The sequence below is a fragment of the Onychostoma macrolepis genome, chromosome 02 (assembly GCF_012432095.1).
Source record: "Onychostoma macrolepis isolate SWU-2019 chromosome 02, ASM1243209v1, whole genome shotgun sequence".
Taxonomy (NCBI): domain Eukaryota; kingdom Metazoa; phylum Chordata; class Actinopteri; order Cypriniformes; family Cyprinidae; genus Onychostoma; species Onychostoma macrolepis.
The window spans coordinates 31,167,373-31,191,267 of NC_081156.1; the positions used below are offsets into that span (position 1 = coordinate 31,167,373).

The window sequence follows — 23,895 nt, forward strand, 5'->3', positions numbered from 1 at the left end:
TCTAGTTGCGTCGCGTCGCAGTGTAGATGGGGTGTGACGTGCACATTGCAGGCTCAAACTCTGGCCGATCAGGAAGAAGAGATTGCGAGAGTTTTTTCACAGCTCTGTGGAAGCCTATAGTTTTGTTTTTTAAATATTGGGTGAATTAAATTAAATCTTAATTTGATAAAGCGAAAAGATCCGACGCAAAGATGTCTGTTGCCGGACTAAAGAAACAGTTTTATAAAGCGAGTCAGGTGAGTGTTTCCACGTCAGCTGGTACACGAGTGTAAACTTACAGACTAGATACAACAATAAACAAATAATATATCGTATCACGTTTATTTTCTCAGTTCAGCTTGTTTTGATTCATTTCATCCAGGGTCTCCTCTGCTCTGGTAAATAAAACTTAATACATGGCTGTGATTCAAAACGTAGTGAGCGCCCTACCTAGACAGGTCTATCACAGGTGCGTTTTAAGCAGGCATCTCAGTAGATTTTCAGACACAATCTCTGTCGATTTTGTTTATGTTTAATATTTTTATATGTAAAATCTATATCTAATGTTTAAGAGTGAAAGCTTTGTTTTGCCAGCCATAGAACTGCATTAGAGCATCAATACAAGAACTTTATGAGTAAACCAAGCTCATATATTTCCAAATGAAGTTAAGCCTATGAAGTTAGAGCTATAAATATTTCCTTTAAAGATTTTATAGTCACACTATCAAAGAGTTAACAGGTTGTTTTAATGCAGAATCATGACTTAAACATTGCAACACATTGCTTACACCACACTGACCAACACGCAGTTAACAGTTCAGAGGAAATTTGAACTTGTATACTGTGGGTTTTGAGCAGGAAGCACATGCATTTTATTGGCAGAATGTTCAGTAGATGATGCATAGTGTTTATTTGTAATGTGCGGAGAAAACATGCATCCTTCTATAACTGTACGAAAACATGTCCAGGTGACTGTCAAGAGGTAAAATATAAGAATTTTTATTTTGCATAAACAAAATTAAGCCTATTTTTGGGCATTGTTTTGCAGTGTGATATTGTTCTCATGATGATTGTGCACATTTCCCTCTCAAATTCTCTATACTGAAATACAAAAATCTCATTCTCATTTCCATCATGCACATTTTACATGACATCTTTTAGTTTTTTTGTTACAAAATGCTGTAATACAATGATTTACTTAATAATACTTAATATTCATACTTAGTAATACTTAATTTTACAATAATAATATTATTTTTGCCTTTTAATTTTATTGAACATTAGCAATCAATATGTAATGACTTGTAGAAAGCTGAGTTATTTTCTATCCAGTGTGAATAGTGCTGCTGAATTTCATTGTGTGGTTGGTAAACAACCCATTTTCAGATACTTGTGAGTCAAGTGTAGTGGTTTAATCTCATGCCAGGCAGATAAAGAAAGTGATTTTAAATGAGATTCTTAGATGGTATGTTTTTTGCTTTTTTGTTTTTTTTCAGGTGGATTAGCTTTTAATCCTCGTCTTTTACTCCAACATAGTCATGCATTGAATCAGAAAGAGACCTGTTTATCAAACACAGCACAGATTGACTTTAGCACATGCAATTTCAGACATTCAATTGAAGTTTTTGGCATCAGCCAGTCAAACATTCCTTTACCTACTTAAGCAAAACAAGTCTGACGTGCACTGACATGTTGCAGAAGAATCAGGCCAAGCATCTTAATGTCAGACGGGAGGCCTTACAGTCCATGAGCTTCATTACAAAAAAAAATACGAAAGCCTGCAGGGTCAAAATGCAAAACTTCCTGATGTTCGTAGTTACTAAAGACTAAGTCATTAGTTAACCATTTTTTCCTTTTTGGCATGTGCCTGTCTTTACAGAGAGCATGTTTCATCTTGATCTCATGTCATTGTTTGAAGTTGAATAGGATTATATTGTCTATTTACTTAAAGCATATAAAACAGGCCTAAAAGCTGAGGTATTTGTGGTAAGCTGAATTCATGAGAGACAAAAGCATGCATACGGATTCTACTAAAAGTATTATCACAGTTATAAAGCATTTAGATAGTTCACCCAAAAATTAAAATTTACTCACCCTCAGGCCAGTGTAGATGAGTTTGTTTCTTAATTTCAAAAGATTTGGAGAAATTTAGCATTCCATCACTTGCTCACTAATGAATCCTCAGCAGTGAATGGGTGCCGTCAGAATGAGAGTCCAAACAGCTGATAAAAACATCACAATTTTTCACATGACTCCAGTCAATCTTGTGAAGTGAAAAGCTGCGTATTTATAAGAAACAAGTCCATCTTTAAGAAATGTCAAGATAAAGCACCATTTACAGTTTAAAACCATCCAAAACAGTTCTAAACAAATGTCAGTGGATATTGATGTGAGAGGACAACACTGGAGGAAGCATTATTATGGATTTGCCTCGTGTTTTGGCCAGAAGCAACAGCCTAAAGTTAAAACCTCTTAATGATGGATTTGTTACTTAAAAACACACGGCTTTTCACTTCACATGATCTTAATTGATGAACTGCAGTGGTGTGGGTTACTTGTGGATTATTCTGATGGCACCCATTCACTGCAGAGGATCCAAACCTGTTCTGATGAAGAAACAAACTCATCTACTATTTAGATGTCCTGAGGGTGAGAACATTTCCATTTTTGGGTGAAATATTACTTTAAGTATATAACTGCAAGATACAAGGCAGCAGCCAAAGATGTCATCAACAGACATTTACAAACTGTGCAGTCCTTTGTGTTTGCCGCTCCTGTTGCTGATACCAGCATTGCTATTTGTCCCGCTTTCTAACTGTTTTTAGAAGCAGTCTAGTTATCACATTATCTGTGCAATAGAGATCCCTGCTTTGATTTCGTCTGATAGCCTTGAAAAAGGACAACTTTGTATGTGTTAACACTCAAAAAGATTTACAGGTGTGTGAGGAATTCACTGTGTTTGTTTACATTTACATTTATGCATTTAGCAGACGCTTTTATCCAAAGCGACTTACATTGCATTCAAGTTACAGTTTTTACATTTGATCAGCTCTTGCTTTCCCTGGGAATCGAACCCATGATCTTGGCGTTGCTAGCGCCATGCTCTACTATTTGAGCTACAGGAAATCACATGTTTAGTCGTCAGACTGGATTCCTGACGAATGTTTAGTCGTCAGACTGGATTCCTGTTCACAGCATACATGCCCAACAAATAGACAGTTTTCTTTCAGGCTATTTCCCTCCCTTCCGCCTTATTTTCTTTATCACCTGCTCTTTTTTTTATTTATTTATTTATTTTTTGGCTTTAGGTGGCAATTACACTTATGGGCTGACAAGCAGGTTTTGTTTTGTTTTTTTGAGCAGTGTATACTGTACCCAATATCTCTTGCATTGTTAACTTCACGATATCTTTGAACTGAACTGTGTTTCCATGCAGGCTCTTATATCATGTATTACCTATTGTGTGAAAGTGATGTCCTTGTTCCTGTACGTCAGAAACAAAGATTTGCTGTTGGGCAGAGATAATTATGCAAATTGAAAATTATGACTTCCCTTTCTTACTGAATCGTGCAGCATGCTGAAAATGTTTGGCTCAAATAATGGCACAGTTTTGTTGTTGTTGTTGTTTTAAATTTAAAACAAAACAAAGTCCACAATAAAGCTCTGGAATTTCAAAATTTGTAAAATCAGATATCAAAATATTAAACAAATTCTACAGAACACAGAAAAATGTAGTATTTTTGTAATCCTATATACAGTCATGGCCAAAAATATCGGCACCCTTGTTAAATATGAACAAAGAAGGCTGTGAAAATTAATCTGCGTTGTTAATCCTTTTGATCTTTTATTAAAAAAAATTCACAAGAATCTAACCTTTCATTGGATAATAAGAATTTAAAATGGGGGGAAATATCATTATGAAATAAATGTTTTTCTCTAATACACGTTGGACACAATTATTGGCACCCCTAGAAATTCTTATGAGTAAAATATCTCTGAAGTATATTCCCATTCATATTCACAATTTTGAGCACTCCAGGGTGATTATGAACAGGAAATTATCCAGCCATGGCTTCCTGTTTCACAGAAATATAAATAGGGAAAACAAAGCCCAAATTCCCCTTAATCATCCTTCACAATGAGAAAAACCAAAGAATATGTGGGGTGAACTGAAGAGAAGCACCAACATGGAGCTGTGAATCTAAAGGGTCTGGAGTGATTCTGGATGAAGGAATGGTCTCTGATCTCTTGTCAGGTGTTCTCTAACCTCATCAGGCATTATAGGAGAACATTTAGAGCTGTTAAACTGGCAAATGGAGGTTTCAAAAATTATTGAATAAAAGGGTGCCGTTAATTGTGTCCAATGTGTATTAGAGAAAAACATTTATTTCATAATGATATTTCCCCCCCATTTTAAATTCTTATTATCCAATGAAAGGTTAGATTTTTGTGAATTTTTTAAATAAAAGATCAAAAGGATTAACAATGCAGATTAATTTTCACAGCCTTCTTTGATCATGTTTACCAAGGGTGCCGATATTTTTGACCATGACTGTATATATATTGTTATAATATCAGTTACCAGCCGTTATAAAAATGGAATTATTTTAATTAATCAGGATTGGTCAAAAATTTACTATGATAATTTGTATATTTGTACATCTCGGTTCTGATTACTTTGAATGCAATTTTAAGATGAGAGCCATAAAATGAGATGGACTGCTTTCTGTAACTGTATTTCATTTTGCATATTATAGAAACGTGATCTGTATCTATGTCCACACCTCCATCTGAATCATATTAGGGCGCTAGCGGCAGTACAATAGAGCCACTGTATGAAGTGCTGTCAGTCAAACACGCATGTACATGTGTTCCTCTCTGAAGACTGGGTGTGTGTTTCACATACAGACCGATTAAGTTCAATATTTGGTCAGTACGAGTGAAAATCCGAGAGCTGAGAGAACCTGTAGAGTGGCAATTGAAAGTTTGAACGTTTTACTGTGCACCTTACACACTAACTATCTCTCACCTTTTAGTCTTGCTTGTAATCTTGCTTCCAGTGCTGTCTGCTAAAATTAACTCTCACAAACACAACTTTGTTGTTTTTGCAGCTTAAGCATGACCAGTTGTTAAAAAAAATATGACATGGAAAACATAAAAGCAGCCCGATACTTTAAAAGTTAACAAAAACACTAAACAGTAACAATAATCCTCAATAATGATGGCTAAGACATTTTAGTGTAATTATAAGCTTGATGGATTGTGCCACCCAGGCTGTGCTGTGTGTTTTTTTTAGGATGATCTTGATACGCAAAAGGCTTCCTGTTTACTGGAATACAATACCTCATACATGCTGTCTGTGTTTGTGTTTGAAGAGAGTTCAGCTCATAAAGGAGGAGTGCTTTTGTGTGAAACTGAGTGAAAGCATTTGTGCCGCCCATACAGGAAGTATCATTGATGAACAACAGGAAGAGTTCCGATGGGGAACTCTACAGAGGTCCCTAGAGTCCATTCCTGACTGAATTTCTTTCCTTTGCAGTTCTTTGTTTTTTTTCTAATCTACACACAAGGGTTGTGAGTAGTGATTGCTAGGGCTAAGGTGTGCTTTCAGATGTGTGCTTTTAGGTCTCTAAGTGATTGGACTTTCAATAAAACTCTTTTGATGTGGCCTAAGAAGCAACCACAAAGAAATGAGTTAAAATCATCTTGCCAACCACTCTTAAAGGGTTACTCCACGCTAAAATGAAAATTTTGTCATTAATCACTTACACCCATGTCGTTCCAAACCCGTAAAAGCTTTGTTCGTCTTCGGAACACAATTTAAGATATTTTAGATAAAAAGCGGGAGGCTTGTGACTGTCCCATTGACTGCCAAGTAAATACCACTGTCGAGGTCCAGAAAAGTATTAAAGACATCGTCAGAATACTCCATCTGCCATCAGTAGTTCAACCGTAACCAGTAACAAATGAAGCGACAAGAATACTTTTTTGTATGGAAATAAAACAAAAATAACGACTTAATTCAACATTTTGAAGAGTATTGCTGCACGCAAAATGCGTGCGCTCTTCCGTGTCAGCCTTTCAAATGCGTTCAAATCAAAACATAAATCCACGTAGAAAATGTGTCTTTGTGTTGCGGCTGACATGGAAGAGCATACGCATTTTACGTGCAGCGATACTCTACTCTCCAAAATGGTGCTACAGTGACGTTACGGTGCCGAATTGTTGAATTTAAGTCATTATTTTTGTTTTATTTCCATACAAAAGTACTCTCGTCGCTTCATAAACTTCAGATTGAACCACAGATGCCAGATGGAGTATTCTGATGATGTTTTTCATACTTTTCTGGATCTTGACAGTGCAATTTACTTGGCAGTCAATGGGACAGTCACAAGCCTCCCGGTTTGTGACGAACGAAGCTTTTACAGGTTTGGAACGACATGGGGCTAAGTGATTAATGACACAATTTTCATTTTGGGGTGGAGTATCCCTTTATGAAAAATGGTTCAAAACAGTACCAGAAAAGGGTTATTCGGCTTGTAAAAATAGCAGAACCCTTTTTAGTGCTAAATAGAACCTTTTTTATAGGGTTCCATATAGAACCATGCTTTGACTTAATGGAGTTATAAATAACCTTTTTAATGATCGCTTTTCATTCATATTAATACCAATTAGCATTTGAGAGTTATAATTTATAGACATTTTAAGAAAGAAAGTATTTACCTGTTGAGAGTGTGTTGACAGTCTGTTTGGCTGAGCTCCAGAAAATTAGTAATGAGGCATCTTCGAGTGCAGCCTCCGTTAGGGTTTTACATTAAAACAACAATAACAACAACAGCAGCATGTTGTGTGAATTATGTTTTTATTGACATGAAATTTTAAGAATGAAATAATTTACCTGTTGAGAGTGTATTGACAGTCTGTGGTGTTCTATCACTGAATTCCAGAAAATGAGTCACAAGGTGCTTAGTTACAGATTTGAAAAACAAAAGGGGGGAAATAAAGAACCCTAAACTCAAACACAAAGAACCGTTTCAGCATAAGTGTTCTTCAGAATGCTATGGTTCTAAATAAAACCGTTACTGCATGTAAAGAACCTTTTAAAAAAACATATTTTTTACAACTCCCTAGTGACATGGTGGTGAGTTTTACATAAGAAAATACCATTAATATTTTCTATGTAAAGCAGTTTCTGAGATCTTAATTTTCAGGAAGTTTTAATTTATTTATTAACAAATAACAAATATAGTGGAGAGTGTATGAAATAATAGGTAGAGAAGGGGAATGAACTTGGGAAATGTTGCACAGACACGAATCTGCAACACCCACATGAGCACCAAAGCATCACAATATATCAGGGTTGTTCAATAAAACTAAAACAATTTAAAAATAAATATATAAATAAACTTAAAATGACATTACCTGGAAAAAAATATATAAAAACATGTTCTCCTAGTTGCCAAGTTTAGTAACATTTTTTGAAGTACTAAAATAACTGTAAATAAACTAAAACTGCTTTAAAAATTATAAATACAATACAGACTTTTAAAAAGAAAACATAATACAATTAATAACACAACAAAATTCAAATGAGAATATAAAAATAGTCATATTCAGTATATTAACAAAAACTATAGTAGTACATCAACGATACTAAAACAACAGTGACAGGAGAATGTGGTTTCATTCTAAACATTTTTGTAGTTTTTTTTTTGAGTGACAATCAAGCGTGGCATTAGTTCTGGCAGGTCACATCAGTCAAGCTCGCATCAGCTGACTATCAGCTGATCAACATCTACCTGACCCTCCTCCATCCCCAGCTCCTCCTCTCGTCCAGTCAGGATTTGTCATTCTGATTCCCCTTTGACTAATTTCTCAAATGTGTACATTCAATTATTGAACATTGTGACATCTGCAATGCATTTATGTTGGTTTTATTCTGTTTACCCCTAGGGGGGTTATTGCTGCTGTCCCTTCTCTCATCCATGCTAAGCCTGCATGGATGCCCAGGGAGTTCTTGCCCAGAACAGAACCATACCGCCAATCCAAACTGTATGCTAATTGTCAATCATGTTTGACGATAGTGGTCCTGACAGAAGTAAAATTTTACTGCACATAGACGATTCTTATGTGAACACACTCACAAAATCAACAAATTAAAACATATTTTAAGTTCTTACTATTGCTTTTTCTCGCTCACTCTTTAACGTGAACCGAAAGTGCAGCAGGTAATTAGATGAAAAGCCTGAGGCTTCAACATAAGAGATGAAAGCTGATGCCTGTCTCTTTGACTTTACATTTGCAAACCAATTGTTTCTTGTATTTAAGTACTTTATCATGCAAACTCAAAAAACAAACAACAACAACATTATGCCTATTGAAAGTCCTTGTGCTGATCGAAGTACCGACGTGTGTGTTTCAGATGATGAGCGAGAAGGTGGGAGGCGCAGAAGGAACCAAACTGGATGAGGACTTCAAAGACCTTGAGAGGGTAACACATTTTTAACATTCATTTTGCAGTGTCAATATTCAAGTTCTCCCAAATACAATCTAAACTTCCTTTCTTCTACTTACTAAAGGAAATTCAACCATAAAATTGACCCGATACACCGTCTGTACAAACACAGAAGATGTGAATGACTGGCCAAAACAAATTCATTGTGGAGAAAAAAAATAAAAGAACTAGCAAATAATTGTACAGGATATGAAATATATCTACTCTGCTTGGCACAAACTGAAATGCAACCACAAAATCGCTCATTCATGTTCAGATAATTGTTGGTAATAAATGATGAACAAATGAAAAACAAACACAAAGGCTTTATAATTAGTTTTTTGAATGATTTATGATGGTGTCTTTTAAATATAATGTTAAAAGCCCATTAATACTCATTTTATCCTCCCAAATCACAAGTTTTTTTTTTTAATTGAGGCATCATATTGACAAGACTGGCTTTAGTAGTTCTTGAGATTAGATTGGAATAAAAAAAGTGGTTAATACTACTTCCACCCAAAGTGCGTCAGCTATGCATAACTGGACGTTCCTCCACCTAGAGAAGTAGCCCCACCTCAAAATGACACCTCATACAACTTTACAGAGCTTTAACATTAATACAAGCTTCACATTCCTGGTTTAAACTCATTATTTGCAATATTTTCTGTGGTAAACCACAGCAGGCCACAGTATGTTGAGTTTGTTGTAAAGAACCCAGAATATTACTTTAACGTGGTATCAGTCAGCCTCCTGAATGGCTGTTGTTTTAGTAGGTGTGACCGATGCTGATTGTTCCAGGTCTGTCTGTGAGAGCTGTAAATGAACGATTAATGAGCCACCTCTGTTGACAGTGTGATGTAAAGTCACACACCTGTTCTCTGACATTTGTGCTTCACAGAAGGCTGATGTCACCAGCAAAGCCATATCAGATGTTCTCTGCAAAACTACTGAATACCTGCAGCCTAACCCAGGTGAAAAAAAGGACTAAATGACTTGTTCGCCAATGGATCCTCTGCAGTGAATGGGTGCCATCAGAATAAGATTCCAAACAGCTGATAAAAACATCACAATAATCCACAAGTAATCCACACCACTCCAGTCAATTAACATCTTAAGTGAAAAACTGTGTTTGTAAATAAAACATCGATCATTAAGATGCTTTTGACTATAAACCATTGTTTTCTGATGGCACCCATTCATTGCAGAGGATCCATTGCTGAGCATGTGGTGTAATAATAAATTTCTCAAACTCATCTACGTCTTGTATAGCATGATTTCATGAACTATTCCTGTAGTTGACTTTAAAAATGTGGACTTTAATATTTTAGTAATTTTGTTTAAGTAAATGTATCTTGATTTAATTATGTTTAGAGATTTATTCTGGAAAACAAGAAAAAAGTATTAAGAATAAGGAATTCTGTTTTGTAGTGTATATTTCCTTTTATTCATCTGTCTGTTTTTTTTTTTGTTGTGCAGCATCAAGAGCGAGGTTGACCATGGTGAACACCATGTCTAAAATGCGCGGGCAGGTGAAGAGCCCAGGTTACCCGCAGGCAGAAGGCCTTCTGGGAGAGTGTATGCTCAAATACGGCCGTGACATGGGAGAGGACACCAACTTTGGTGAGAGGAGTGTTTTTTTTCTTACATGCAATTACAAAAAACTGTAATTGGAAACAATTTCATTCATATTATTTGCATAAATAATGCACCAAAGCATAAAAATCATTCTTGCAGTAACATGTACCAGCACAAAGTAAAACAGGAAACAACAAATCTATTCAGATTCTCAGTATCTCATTATTGGAGATGTCAAACATCTGTGATTAAGCTTTATGATATAAGTGTATTATATTTTTGGTTTATACAACTTTTCTAAGATCTTTTAATTAGTTTTTTACTTAAGATTTTTGTGCATGTTCTCCACCCAATCTGTAGGCGGTGCTTTAGTGGAGATGGGAGAGGCCATGAAGAGGCTGGCAGAAGTGAAAGACTGTCTAGACATTGACGTCAAACAGAACTTCATCGACCCTTTCCAAACTATAATCGAGAAGGACCTGAAAGACATACAGGTGGAAAACTGCAATCAGTTGCACTCTAAAAGTTTATTCATTAAAGGGGACATCAGATGCCCATTTTCCACAAGTTGGTATGAATTTTTAGCGTCTTCATGAAATATATGCAACATTTTGATTAAAATTCCTCTATGGTTGTGAAAAACAACTCACTTTTTACCTTGTCAAAAACAGCGCTGTTCACAGTGAGCCGTTTTGGTGCATGGCCCTTTAAATGATAATGAGCTACTGCTCACCCTGCCCCTCTCTTCTGTTTTTTTGTTTATCTGATGGTGTGTTACCATCAAAAACAAAATTAATCCACTGCATCCTTAGCATACAGGGGCGGAGGGGCGGAAATATGTTAATACTGGACAGTCCATCAGCGGTTGTGGGTGGGGCCCGAGCAGTATGACGTCATACTGTTCAGAAAATCAAAACGGCTCGATAATTGAGAATGTTTACTTTTTTGGGGGATTAAATAAAAAGGAGTGAATGGGTTTTTATCATTGTTGAGTGGGTGTCCACACACTGCTAAAACACATTTATATGCAAACACCATGTAAAAGTGATATTTGCATCCGATGTCCTCTTTAAATATGTCGTGGGCTAAATGTGTGAGCATTTGTTTTATATTGTAATCATGGGCTGTTAATAATAATAATAATAATAATAATATGCTCTTCCTCAGCATCATCTGAAGAAACTGGAGGGCCGCCGACTGGATTACGACTACAAAAAGAAGCGTCAGGGGAAGATTCCGGATGAGGAGCTCAGGCAAGCAGCAGAGAAGTTCGAAGAGTCCAAAGAAACAGCTGAAACCAGCATGCAGAACCTTCTGGATACTGACGTAAGCTCGCTTCAGCCTATTAGAGTCTCTGAGCACCTCCTTTTTAAGATGCTGAAAGGTATTGATATATGGATCTTGAGCTTTGGTCTCATTCTTGACACTTAGGATGTGGTTTGTTTTTTGCTGTTTTTAATGGTAATCAGACTTTGTCCCAAATTGCTTTTGTAAAAAGTACCTGCCAAAACAGCAATGAAAATGTTGAGGGGTTGCCATTTAACTACAATTACAAACCTTGAAAATATCAAAACGATCAAATAAAATGACAATTACAAAATACAATTATACTGTATAATTATTTTGATTGCTTAAATTCTTTCAGGTTGCTTAAAGTAATGAGCAATAATAACAGTGATGCTTGCCTGAGAGAACAACAATAAAATTCTAATCAAATGGCCCCCTGTTGGAAAGTTTTTATAGTTCAGGACCAGGGAGAGTCATATATCTGGACTGTTGCTACAGTGATCCACATCAATGAGTCCTGGATATTTTCCAGACAGTCTGCTGAGCAAACACATTTATCAGTCTGTTTTATCGACACTGAACTGCAGGCCAGAGACTGAAAAGTTCGGGATGTTTCAGATTATTTGCTACATTGGTCTTAAACGCAGGCCTGTAATTAAACAAGGTCATTAATGTATGCTAACAAAAAGTTCCTCAATTTGCTATGCATTTACCTTGCAAATACCATGGTACAAGACCGTAGTAGTTGTTCAGTATATATCAGAGTAACATGGTATGACTGTACCTTGGATTTACATAAATATTTACTGCATTTTGCATATTGCATCTTTAAAAAAATGCACATGATTTATGACATTAAACTGAAGTATGACTCTTTTGGGTCAACATAGGAATATTCACTGTCACTTCATTTTATAAAACTCAGTGTTATGATTTGGATATAACGGTCCTTCCAGCTGCTTTTAGGAGGAGCATATTTTAATATTTCATTTTTGCATATAACTGTACTTTTAAACTCTTCAGTATGACTCCTTAAAGGGTTAAGCTCTAGTTTTAATTTGATGCAATGTTAGTTTTAAAATTGGGTTGTGATGTTTATGCTGTGGAAAGCAGTGCTGTTTAAATATCGAGATACTATAGTAGCTTTTATTATTGTTTTGAATCAGTTTTTATTTTTCCCATTATCATTTAAAATTTTTAGTCATGCTTTTTTGTTATTTTTTTTAATACAATGAGTCTATATAGTTTCTATTCATTATTATTGAAGTTATAGTTCTATTTATGTATTAAATTAAAATGTTCAATTGGCAACTAGCTTAATTTTATTTATTTTTTTAAATGTTTGTTTTATCATTTTATTTGTTAACGTTTATTTTATTTCAAATAACAAAACTTGAAACTAGTTAAGTTTTAGTTTACTATAATAAACCTATAATAAAGCCACAGGAGCGTAGAATGTCCCGTTTGTCATTTCACAATTGAGTTTTAAGGTTTATGCTAAGGTTTGAACAGTTTACAAGTTTACTTACTGAGACGTGTTTCCTGAATGCCGAAGTCCTCGTGATGTAGCAGAAACAGAAATGCAAAATCAGGCACAGTGAAGCGTAAAAGAAGCTTACAGATTATAGCTCTTTATTCCGACACAATAACATGTTTTCCTGCTCTGTACGTGTGTGTGGCTGTGCGTTGTATGCATGCTTTGTAGGTGGAGCAGGTGAGTCAGCTCGCAGCTTTGGTCGAATCTCAGCTGCAGTTTCACAAACAGTCTATGGAGGTCCTGGAGGAGCTGGCACAGAGAATGAGAGAAAGGTGAGAGATGGAAGTCCATTGTATCTGTCTGTCTTCATGTCACGTCATTCCAAACCTGTTTAACATTCTTCTCTGGAACACAAAAGGAGACATTTTGATTCATGTTCATGGTCATTTTTTTTCTATGTGGTTACAATGAACGAGGACCAAAGCTTTCAAGCTACAATCTTAACAACAATATTACAGAAGTCCATATGGCCTCTGCACTTTCTTCAAGTGCTCTGTATATAATAAATTCATTTTTTGGTGACCTTTTTTTTTCAGCCTCTTTCTCCTGATAGATGGTTTACCTGTTTGTGTTTGCATGCATTTGTGTTCATGTTTGCGTATGTGCCCTGCAGAGTAAACAAGGCCCAATCTCAGCCGCGCCAGAAACGGATGCCTGTGTCCAGACCCAGTTTTGATTGCTCGGATCCGGAAGACTCTAACGGAGGCTGGAATCCGTCAGCTGCACAACCCTCATATCCATCTGCAGGTGAGCTCACCCTGTTCATTTAGATAAGGCTACAAGGGGTAGTTCACCCAAAAATAAAAATGTGCTGAAATTTTACTCACTCTCAGGCCATCCAAAATGTAGAGTCTGTTTCCTCATCAGAACAGATTTGGAGAAATTTAGCATTCCATCACTTGCTCACCAATGGATCCTCTGCAGTGAATGGGTGCCGTCAGAATGAGAGTCCAAACAGCTGATAAAAAATAATCCACAAGTAATCCATACAGCTCCAGTCCATCAATTCACATCTTGTGAAGTGAAATACTGCATATTTGTAAGAAACAAATGCATCAAGACATTTTGACCTTAAAAGTCTATAACCCATAATAATGCTTCCTCCAGTGAAAAAGTCGTCTCGTCTGAACCAGGAGAGAAATATGAGTTGTTTTAAGCACTGTTTGTAATAGAAAACAGTCAAAAACAGTTCTAAACAAATATGTCAGTAGATTTTGATGTGAGCGGACAATGGGATGGACTTTTTCACTATAGGAAAAACTCCTATTTTGTCCAGAAGCAAACGTGTAATGTTAAAATACCTTAATGATGGATTTGTTTCTTATAAACATGCAGCTTTTCACTTCACAAGATGTACTGGAGTGGTGTGGATTACTTGTGGATTATTGTGTGTGTGGATGTTTTTAATCAGCAGTTTGAGCAAGTGAGGTAATGCTAAAGTCTCCAAATCTGTTCCAGTGAAGAAACAAACTCCTGCATCTTCATTTTTTGGGTGAACTATTCCTTTAATAATAAATGAATCAACAGCAGAGGCGACGTGTTTTACTGCAGACTTTACTGTAAATTAAACAACATTTTTGAGGTGGCCTAGATGTGATTTTAATTTGATTTCATCAGAGAATCACAATCTGAATGGTAATGGAAGATATGAAACAACAAAAGCCTTTACGCAAATGCAAATGACAGACCTACCTTAAGGAAAGGTTAATCATGCAATGTAATATAATAGTCTTCCTGAATGATGCTTTGACTCACACATTACAGCTTTTTCTTCTGAAAATCTTTTTAATCAAAAGCAAGGGTTAATGGAAATCAGTCTAATAGGTCATATTCACCGATTTACGTAATGAGACGCTCCGTGGATTTCCACAGACTGAGAGTTTATTCTCATACAGTCCCTAGTTTCCACGGAGACGAGACAAGACAAGACAACGCAATTGATTAACAAACGTGTTCCGAATGGAACGCTGCATGTTATACAGAGTGTATACTGTTGAATACGTAGTATTTTAAAACATTGGCTTTCCAAAACCTATGCCAGTCTGGCTGGCCAGACAGTCAGCTACTTACTAAACAGAGTTTTGATTTTGTGTATAATGGAAACAGACTGTCTGAGGTTTCGAACTGCCTTCCAAGGCACAATAAAGTCATGTCTAATGATCTAGAACAAATTGAAATGAGCTTTAGACATAGCAAAGCCAATATTTACTGACTACAATGCTTATTTCTCATAAAAGTTTATTCATATGCTGAAAAGATAATGAACTACTTTCAGGTGCTCAATCAGACAGCATTTTGATTCTTTCAGCCATTCGCTGATTCACACATTGAATTGTGGGTTATCATTTACATCCTTTTACTTAAAATCAGGATTCAGACAAACATGGATGGCCTTCTTATATTTCTTACCTTCTTGCGTTCAGCATTTTGCAGTTTTCAGGCTCAGACATTACTCCGTACGCAATGCGGTTAAACCATTAAATGTTTGAAACGGCATTGGCTCAGGTGGCATCTGGTTAACATTTTGGAAATAAAATTGTATTAAAATGCTAAATTTGTGTAGAAGTCTTCCCACTTTTGGGAGTCAGATCAATAACATAAATGATGTTTAAAATCATGCATTCATCACTGAAAAAGGAAGGTAGAGTTGAGTGCATGCATTTCAGGAGTTATTTTGTTATTTATATGCAATTATAATATACATTAATATTATTTAAATTTTTTATTTAAGTTTTAGAAATTGTGTGCTTTTGTCATTTTCATATTTAGCATTAACTTATTTATAGTTTTAGTAATTGTTGTGCTTCTCAACTTAAACTCATTTCAGTTATTTTCCAAGGCAGCATTACTCAATTTTGTTTGTTTCTTTCGGTTTAAGCTTTTAATCTACCTTATTTTATTTCCATTTTAATAGGTTAAATTGAGTGCAATGGAGTAGAGCCCTGCACGGGCCTAAAATTTAGGCCCGAGACACTCAGGCCCTAGCCCGGCCCGTGTCCGACAGCTCATCAGAATTCTCGGCCCGTGTCCGACCCGAGCCCGTCTTTTTTCCCCCTTCTCCCAAAACAGCTTATCTACTACTGTTTCAGCTATTAAAATAGTTCAGTTTTGTATGAAATGGCAAAGTGATTGTATTTCGTTTCGTTATTTTATTAAGTTAATTTAGAAAAACGTTTGGAGCATTTTTTTTTATTCTTTAAATGTAAGCTTTTTTTTTATTAAAGTAACGACCAAGCGGCCAGCGGCAGACAGCGAGTTGATCATAGCCTATGTTTGATCAATTTAGCTTTCTCAGATCATCACGACTTCTCTAAAATTAAATCTATAATTATAAAACAGCTCCACAATGTTAGTTTAAACGCTTGAGCTAGATAAATGTGCACTGATGCATATCCAGTAGTTTGTTACAGGACGCGCAAGAACGATCACTTGCATTGGAAACATTTCAAAATACGCTGTCATTTTTGCTCATAAAGGTAGGAGTAATAGGCTACGTTGTTCGGAACTGTAAAGGGTCTACTTTTATTTGTGTGCACTCACAATATCAACAAAACGTGCTTTTAAAAAAGAAAAAAAAGCAGTTTCGGTTTTGAGCAAGCGAGCGCTTCTGAAAAACCGAAACACAGCATATAGCCTACTTGCCTCACTGACTTGATAAATATAGTTTATAAAGTTTTGAATTACTACTTTAAAATGAAATAATTCGAATCGAGAACAAAAACTCTTTCATTATAAAATCCTTAAAGATGCATTTCTCTCTAAAGGCGCATCCAGTGAGGAGATGGCGAGTCAGGATCATCATCAAATGCATGGCTGATCAAAAATGCAGCTTTTCCCGAAGCGTTGGGAACTTTTTGTAATTCCACGCTCCAACTTCTCCCTGATGCTCTGCGTGGTCAACTATCACCTGTATGCTAATGCGTGCATATATGCTTTACGTATTGCTTAGGCGATGTATAATATTTATAATATAATCAGTATTTAATACAGTAGCCATGTGTGCTCTGCGCGTATATGGGCACAATAAAAGGAGAGAAGCTAAATGAGCCCGAGTCCGACCCGAGCCCGATCTATAAAATAAAAAAATGGCCTGAGCCCGGCCCGAATGGACTCAGCGTGTCGGGTTCCGTCGGGACCCGACGGGCTTGCAGACCTCTACAATGGAGTGTTATACATTATTATCATTTTAATTTTATTTTTATGTTTAGTTATATGCTTTTGTCTTTTTTTTTTTTTTTTGGCTTTATTTTTATTTATTTATTTTTTGTAATTTGTCATTTGTTTTTGTAATTTAGCACTTTATCTTAGATGTATTTATTTCAGTTAGTTGCCAAGGTTACATATCTAATTTGCTCAAATTTTTTTAATTTGCTCCAGTTAACAATAACAACACTGGTGCATTGCATTGTGGGATATAGTATCTGTTGCCGTGTGCTCTGTTGTGTACAGCACATTTTCCTAAATGTGCATAGTACAGTGTGTGTGAAGATGAGCTTGTCATGCATGTTTGTGTGGATGGATGTGTGTTTCTGAAGGCTGTTCCAGCTGGTTTTCACTGCAAAAGACTGTGTGGAGCCACGCAAAGACTGAATATTGTTTTTCTTTCTTTTACGTCAGTGGCCCCCTCCTTTAACAGGACATCTTCACGCCAAAAACGCAATTGTGAGTCACACACAAACAGACACTTGGCATGGTGAAGGGCTTTTATTCTATGCCTGGTTATTTCCAGCTTTAAATCGCACTGAAAACGCTAAATACACTCACACATTTAACAAACCCATGATGAGCACAGACAGATCACTCATGTGTATGAGATGCTCTGTGAGTGTGACACGTTTAGTTTCTCTTCATAAGATTAATGCCACGATCTGCCACGTGTTCAATTATCCACCGGGGAGCTCGTTTGGCTCAAAAATGAGTTATTTATTAAACCCTGCATGAACAGTTTAAGAACATCTCATCTCACATATACACAAACAAGCTGTTTTCAAACCCAATGATCTGCCTCGCTGTCTGCTGTCTGCATAGGGTATCTTTTAAGACAGCATCCTAATCTAAATGCAACTTTCTAAGTGACTGATTTGGAAGACACTACATAGGCAGCATCTACGTTACGATTTGCCGTGATTTCTAATGCTAGCATTAATGTGGTTTGATTTAAAGTGGTCAGTGGGTGTTGTCTAGCATGTGGTGGGTTTGGATTGCTTAAAAGCTAATATAGTTGGTTTTGGGACCTGTATGTTTGGAGGTGGCAGAACTGTCCATTTTCTTTGGTAAATCCTACTTTGGTTGATGTCTTTTGCATGAAAGCTGTAGTGCATGTGCATAAAATGCTAAATGTGTTTGGTCAATTTCATTTCATTAGCACTTCCCACAAATTGAGTACAAATGGCTGTATCTTCTTCAACAAAGGCACCAATCCCAGGTTCTTTGGAAAGAAATGTATCAGATATGTTACATTATTGTCTAGTTTTAAAAGCACACACTGTCCATTTTTAAACAAATTTTAGTGTTGACTACATTGATCAAGCGTTCAACTCCACTGCCGAGATTATTTTAAGAAAAATAATCCAGAAAACGCTTTTTATAAACCAACACCTTAGATTAGATTAGATTAGATTCAACTTTATTGTCATTATACAAGTACAGGTACAGGGCAACGAAATGCAGTTTAGGTCTAACCAGAAGTGCAATAGCAGCAAGTGCAGGATATACAATGGTTGAATAAGTGCAGGACAAGGATATGTACTGAATATATGTATAAATATATATAGAAAGATGGTTATTAATATAAACAGAATTTACAGGTGATATGTACTATCAATATAATATATATACAGATGGCTATTACTATAAACAAGGTGTAAAAGTGCAGTGGAAGTGATTGCATATTACAATTAGACATACGGTGCAAAATGCTAATGTAAACATTGATAATGTAAACAACAGTCGGCAGTGCAAATGAGCATAATCCAATTTAGGTATGGTAGTGCAAGATACAAAAGTAAAGTTGTTACTGTAATAAAAATTTACATTCAGTAGTGCAAATAAGGCCGATGTGAGGTAGGAGAGAAGAGTTAACAATATATGAGGAAGTGGATCAACGGGGGTTAGAGTTCAGTAAAGAGACAGCTCTGGGGAAGAAACTGTTCTTTAATCTGCTGGTCCTGGTCCGGAGGCACCTGAAACGCCTGCCGAAGGGCAGGAGAGAAAACAGTCTGTGGGCTGGGTGAGAGGAGTCCTTAAGGATGCTGCCTTAACACCTTGTTACCCATTGTAGTGTTTTTATTTTAGTATAACTAATTATGAAATACAATATTGTAATATACCGTATTGTCCCGAATATAAGACGACCCTGATTATAAGACGACCCCCCTTTTTCCAGATACACCTGTTGGAAAAAAGGCTTTTTGAAAACCAAATCTTGTTGTTTTGTTTTGTTTTGTTTTTTCTCTCTCTGTAAAACACATTTATTCTTAAATTATTTTCATATTGCATATTTTTCCAATTCTAATTTTTGTTTTGAAAGTATGGTAAATACTGGTAAAATGTACCAACAATGACATTGGAAAATTTTGATATACCATTGAAATAACAGGTAGCCCATCTGAATTATATAACAATTAGGCTATCCAACTCATAGTAGCCTACCAAAATGTTATTATCAGTAGACGTGAAATCTTATTGTAGTCTTCAAATCTGGGTACTGTCTTATTTTTTTAAATCACTTACAGAGGAAGTTTGGTCCCATCAGGCTAACATGACAGTCACGACTCTACTGCTGAAAGCTTTTCTTTTTCTTTTGTTTTCACTCGCGATCTTTACAACACACATACATTACATATTTCATGGCACACTCGTTTTATGCGTTTTTGGCGCCACCTATTGTTGTGGGTGTATTATTGACATGTCAATGTCTAGACCCTGAATATAAGACGACCGCGTTTTTTCAGATGTATTTCCAAGGAAAAAACATTGTCTTATATTCGGGTCAATACGATATTATATATATATATATATATATATATTCTTTCATTAATACAATCTATCATTTAACCATTTTTTCTTCCTGCTGTATTATGGCAATTCACTTGTTCAAATTTCTTACTATGTTTACTGCTAGAAATATCAAAACAACACAAATCAGTGTTTTAATGTACTTTATTGCTTATTAAATTTAGATATTTTTGTCATGTATTATCATTTAATTTATGTGGTGATTTAAGTTGTCACTTTTTATTAACTTGTTTTTTCTATTACTTTATTATTACTTTTTATTTATGAAGTTATTTTTTTTTATTAACCTAGGATTTCTTTATTGTATTCAGTTGTTAAAATTACTGAATGTCTATTACTAGACAAAGTTCTGCTACGACTTCATTAAAATAAAAATAGCATACATACATTTTTTTTTTTTAATCGGTTTCAAATCCTGTTTTTTTTCTCTCCATATGTTCAAAGTAGCCATTAAATAAAACCCTTTTTCATTTGATGTTCCTCATGTGTACTTAAAATAATCTCTCTTCTAATAGTTATTTTCTCTCTCTCTCTCTTTCTGTGCGTCTTCGCCTTTTATCCTCTCTATTCTCATTCACTCTTCGGTCTCCATAGCGACAGATCAGCCCTGCTGCAAGGCTCTGTACGACTTTGAACCGGAGAACGATGGAGAGCTTGGCTTCAACGAGGGCGACATCATCACGCTGACCAATCAGATAGACGAGAACTGGTTCGAGGGAGCCGTGCACGGCCAGACCGGATTGTTCCCCTGTAACTACGTAGAGGTGATGGTGCCACTGCGGCACTGATCCCACACAAAACAGGAAGAGGAAGTGCAATGGCAGGTACAGACAGGGAGAAAGGGAAAATCTGTGATTTGTATTTCATTATGAGCACTTTGTCCTCCTGAGAGAGATGTTGGATAATATACAGTAAGAATTTGGGTTATTATTTGTTACTTAGGGTTCAGGTCCAGTGTTTTAGTTCATCTTAGGAGAAACTAGCATTCCCCAAAGTACAATAAACATCATTGAGAAGTATGTCAACGATAAATCCGTTTTGGGAGTGTTCATTCTAGAGTCAAATGGGTTTTATTTTCCTATCAGTTTCCTATAATGATGTTACTTGCTTACAAATTCACTCAGCAGCATTACTTCCCTTCCTTCCAAGAAGTGTCTTCTGTTGGTAGTTACTGACGTCTAGTGGCCGCATTTGTGTATAACAGTTAAAAATGCTGCCTAGCTTTTGTATACAATTTATATTCATTTGAATCTCATGATTGTTTAACTAACCCTTTCCCATTAGTTTTAGTTGTATTGGGTTTGTTTCATTTTCCTTAAAGGGATATGCACCCAAAAATGTATATCCTGTCATTTACTCACCCTTACATGGTTTCAAATCTCTGAACTTCTTTTAGCTTTTGAACACAAAAGCAGATATTTTGAAGAATGTTGGTGACCAAACAGTTGACGGTAGCCATTCAATTCCATATTATGGAAACAAATACTATAAGTCAATGGCTACCGTCAGCTGTTTGGTTGCCAACATTCTTCACAATATCTTCTTTCGTGTTCAACGGAAGAAAGAAACTCGTACAGATTTGGGGCAAGTGGAGGGTGAGTAAATGATGACAAATTTGGGTGAACTATCCCTTTAAATGCACTTTAGCTCTGCATTAGTAATTAGGTTAAAAGTTGACTTTAGCATCAAAACAAAAAGCGAGGTCAACAGATAAATAAACTGTCTTTGCATGAGCATCAACAGGGGTAATTTACTCAAAAATAGAAATTAAGTTTTATTTTGTCACCCTCATGTTGTTCCAAACTCATCCAGTTTCATGATATTGAAGAGTCATATGGGTGAGTAAATAAATCTATTTCTTTAAATGATCACTTCCTGCTTGCAAATTCTATTTTGAAATGAGTATGTAAATGAGTTAAATCCAGCTGTTCGGTGAACCAGGAAGTATTTTTACTTTTCTTTTTACATTTTTACATTTCTTTTTCCACGATACCATCCCTCGTTCTCTCTTCTGGAAAAGGGAACCTTTATAAACCCACTTCTGCACTGTACCTGTGTTTCTGAGAAGTATAGTGGGACTCACACGATTAAAAACCTCAGCTTACAGATATTAGAGCTCCGCGTGGATGTTGAGTTCTTGAAAAGGGAAATTAAGTGTGTGAACCACTGTTGTGATTCTGTTTTTAAGCCCAAATTGTTTGTCTTCTGGTTTATTACGGCTTTAATCCGTTTAACTTTTTAAAAGAGGGAAATCAGAAGTTCCTCTATCGCTGATTCTGGTTCAGTTTCTATTTCTCAGGGAAAGGTACGTCTGCTGTAGTCCTACTGTACAGAGAAACTCATTGGGACTCATTCGTAATATCTAACGTGTTCAGAAAAAAAAAAAAAGACAGTTTTGCCTAAAGTGCTGACAATTGAAATTTGTTGCATAAACTGTACCAAACAAATGTTTACATGGTTTTGTATTTGTGAATTTTGCTATTCTTTTCATTGCAATAATGATATCATTCAACAGTTTGTGGAGTACTTTTTGAATTTGAAGATACAGTCTAGAATCACTGCAAATGTCAAGATGTAGTTTAAACGACAAAACTGAACAGCAGCTCTTCCACATGCTATTACATACCTCCACATTATAGATAGTCGTGCTCAGTAGTTTTAGATTGTATTTTGAACAAAATGTCAAAAGGAGGTATTGGACTCGTTTAGATTATCTAGCGTTTTGGATTATATTTCAGAATTTATCTTTTTTTCTTTTTTCTGGTTTCTTGACGAGGAAATCTTGAAAACTGGGATCAGGTTGTAATCTGTCCAGAGTTACTGCAGTAAAAGTAGAAAATCAGAGCTGTCGGAAAGCGTAATGTTCAGTGTTGTGCATCATAATCGGCACTGCTAGGTCAATGTAGATAACCACAGCATGTTCAGAATGAGATTTCAGCAGTTAAGATCCTGCCATCACCTCTTTCGATGTGCCTTTTTTTCTCTTTTACTCATGTAATTACATTTGCATTAGTCAGCAGATCTGATCTTTATGTAATTCAGTTGTTTAATCCCGAAAGGAACCAGTGTGACCAGCTTTTGTAAAGTATAAACATTTGTGTCATTGTGTTTCGGGAGAGAGAAGCTGGTTCAAGGTTTCAGGTTCAGGTCTTGCTCTGGTAACCTTTTGTTTTTTTTTACCTTGCGCTGTTTCATCCAAGCTGCTTCCTACTGTAATAGCTACTGTACTCTCAACATCCTACATGCCTTCTGATGTTGCTTACACTACACTTAACAGTAGGCTAGTCATATTTTATTATGGGTATAATGTTTTATATGTAATGGAAAACTTTTGTTTGTGCCTGTTATTGTCCCTGGTAAATATTGTTAGACCTCAAATCGAGATTTATGACAATCAGAAAGTGTTTTAGAAAGAATGCTTGTTTGAATCAGTATTTCCTGCCTAATCCAGTTGTGATTTTATTTTTTATTATAAAAATGTGCAGGGTTAAGAGAACATTGTATATTTTCATTTTAAATAAAGGTGAAAAACTATAGCTGTGTGTGTTTACTCTTGGTCAGTGATCACTTTGAGCTAAGTGGTCAAAACCCCTCTAAAACTAGCATACTGAGCAGCTGTTTTTTTTCAGCAGGGGTTTTGTGTCGCTGGATGGCATGTTAAGCTTCATCGGCAGTTAATAAATTTACAAACTGAGGGTATGTTTACATAACAACGTTGTACTAAACGTTTAAGTTTTTCTTTGCATTTTTGAAAAGTTTTGCGTGTACAACAACGTTGTCAAAACGATCTCTGTTGGGCAGTAGTCGGCAAACACGTCACTTTGTAAAGAAACACTAGGCTACATGCCTGCGCACAAACCTATAGACTAAACATGTAATATGTATGCAAATGCTGTCACCATTTTCACACATGTGCATTTTTTTGGCATTTACACAGTTTTGCAGAAACTCGTTTTCAAAAGTTTGCATTCTCAGGCCCCCAAAACGCTATTATTGTGTAAATGAA

The 23,895-nt window shown here is 35.9% G+C and overlaps 1 protein-coding gene across 2 annotated transcripts; it reads left to right on the forward strand.

Annotated features, from left to right (window-relative positions):
* On the forward strand, positions 1-23,425 carry sh3gl1a (SH3-domain GRB2-like 1a). Of its 2 annotated transcripts, XM_058752898.1 has the most exons (10): positions 1-236; positions 8,402-8,470; positions 9,372-9,444; positions 9,950-10,093; positions 10,409-10,542; positions 11,216-11,374; positions 13,041-13,144; positions 13,486-13,619; positions 17,490-17,534; positions 20,484-23,425. In XM_058752898.1, the coding sequence occupies exons 1-10, from the start codon at positions 192-194 to the stop codon at positions 20,675-20,677; spliced, it is 1,101 nt and encodes a 366-aa protein (XP_058608881.1). In that variant the 5' UTR covers positions 1-191; the 3' UTR covers positions 20,678-23,425. The 2 variants fall into 2 exon arrangements, with proteins under 2 accessions (XP_058608881.1, XP_058608889.1); XM_058752906.1 differs by lacking the exon at positions 17,490-17,534 and having other exon boundaries at positions 5-236.
* Positions 23,426-23,895: the final 470 nt, after the last annotated feature.

Bases quoted from the DNA above. Each gene is read 5' to 3' on its own strand.
- sh3gl1a (XM_058752898.1), top strand. From the start codon at position 192: ATGTCTGTTGCCGGACTAAAGAAACAGTTTTATAAAGCGAGTCAG. The intron at 11,375-13,040 runs GTAAGCTCGCTT...CATGCTTTGTAG, and splicing joins AGAACCTTCTGGATACTGAC to GTGGAGCAGGTGAGTCAGCT. The intron at 13,620-17,489 runs GTGAGCTCACCC...CTTTTACGTCAG, and splicing joins ACCCTCATATCCATCTGCAG to TGGCCCCCTCCTTTAACAGG.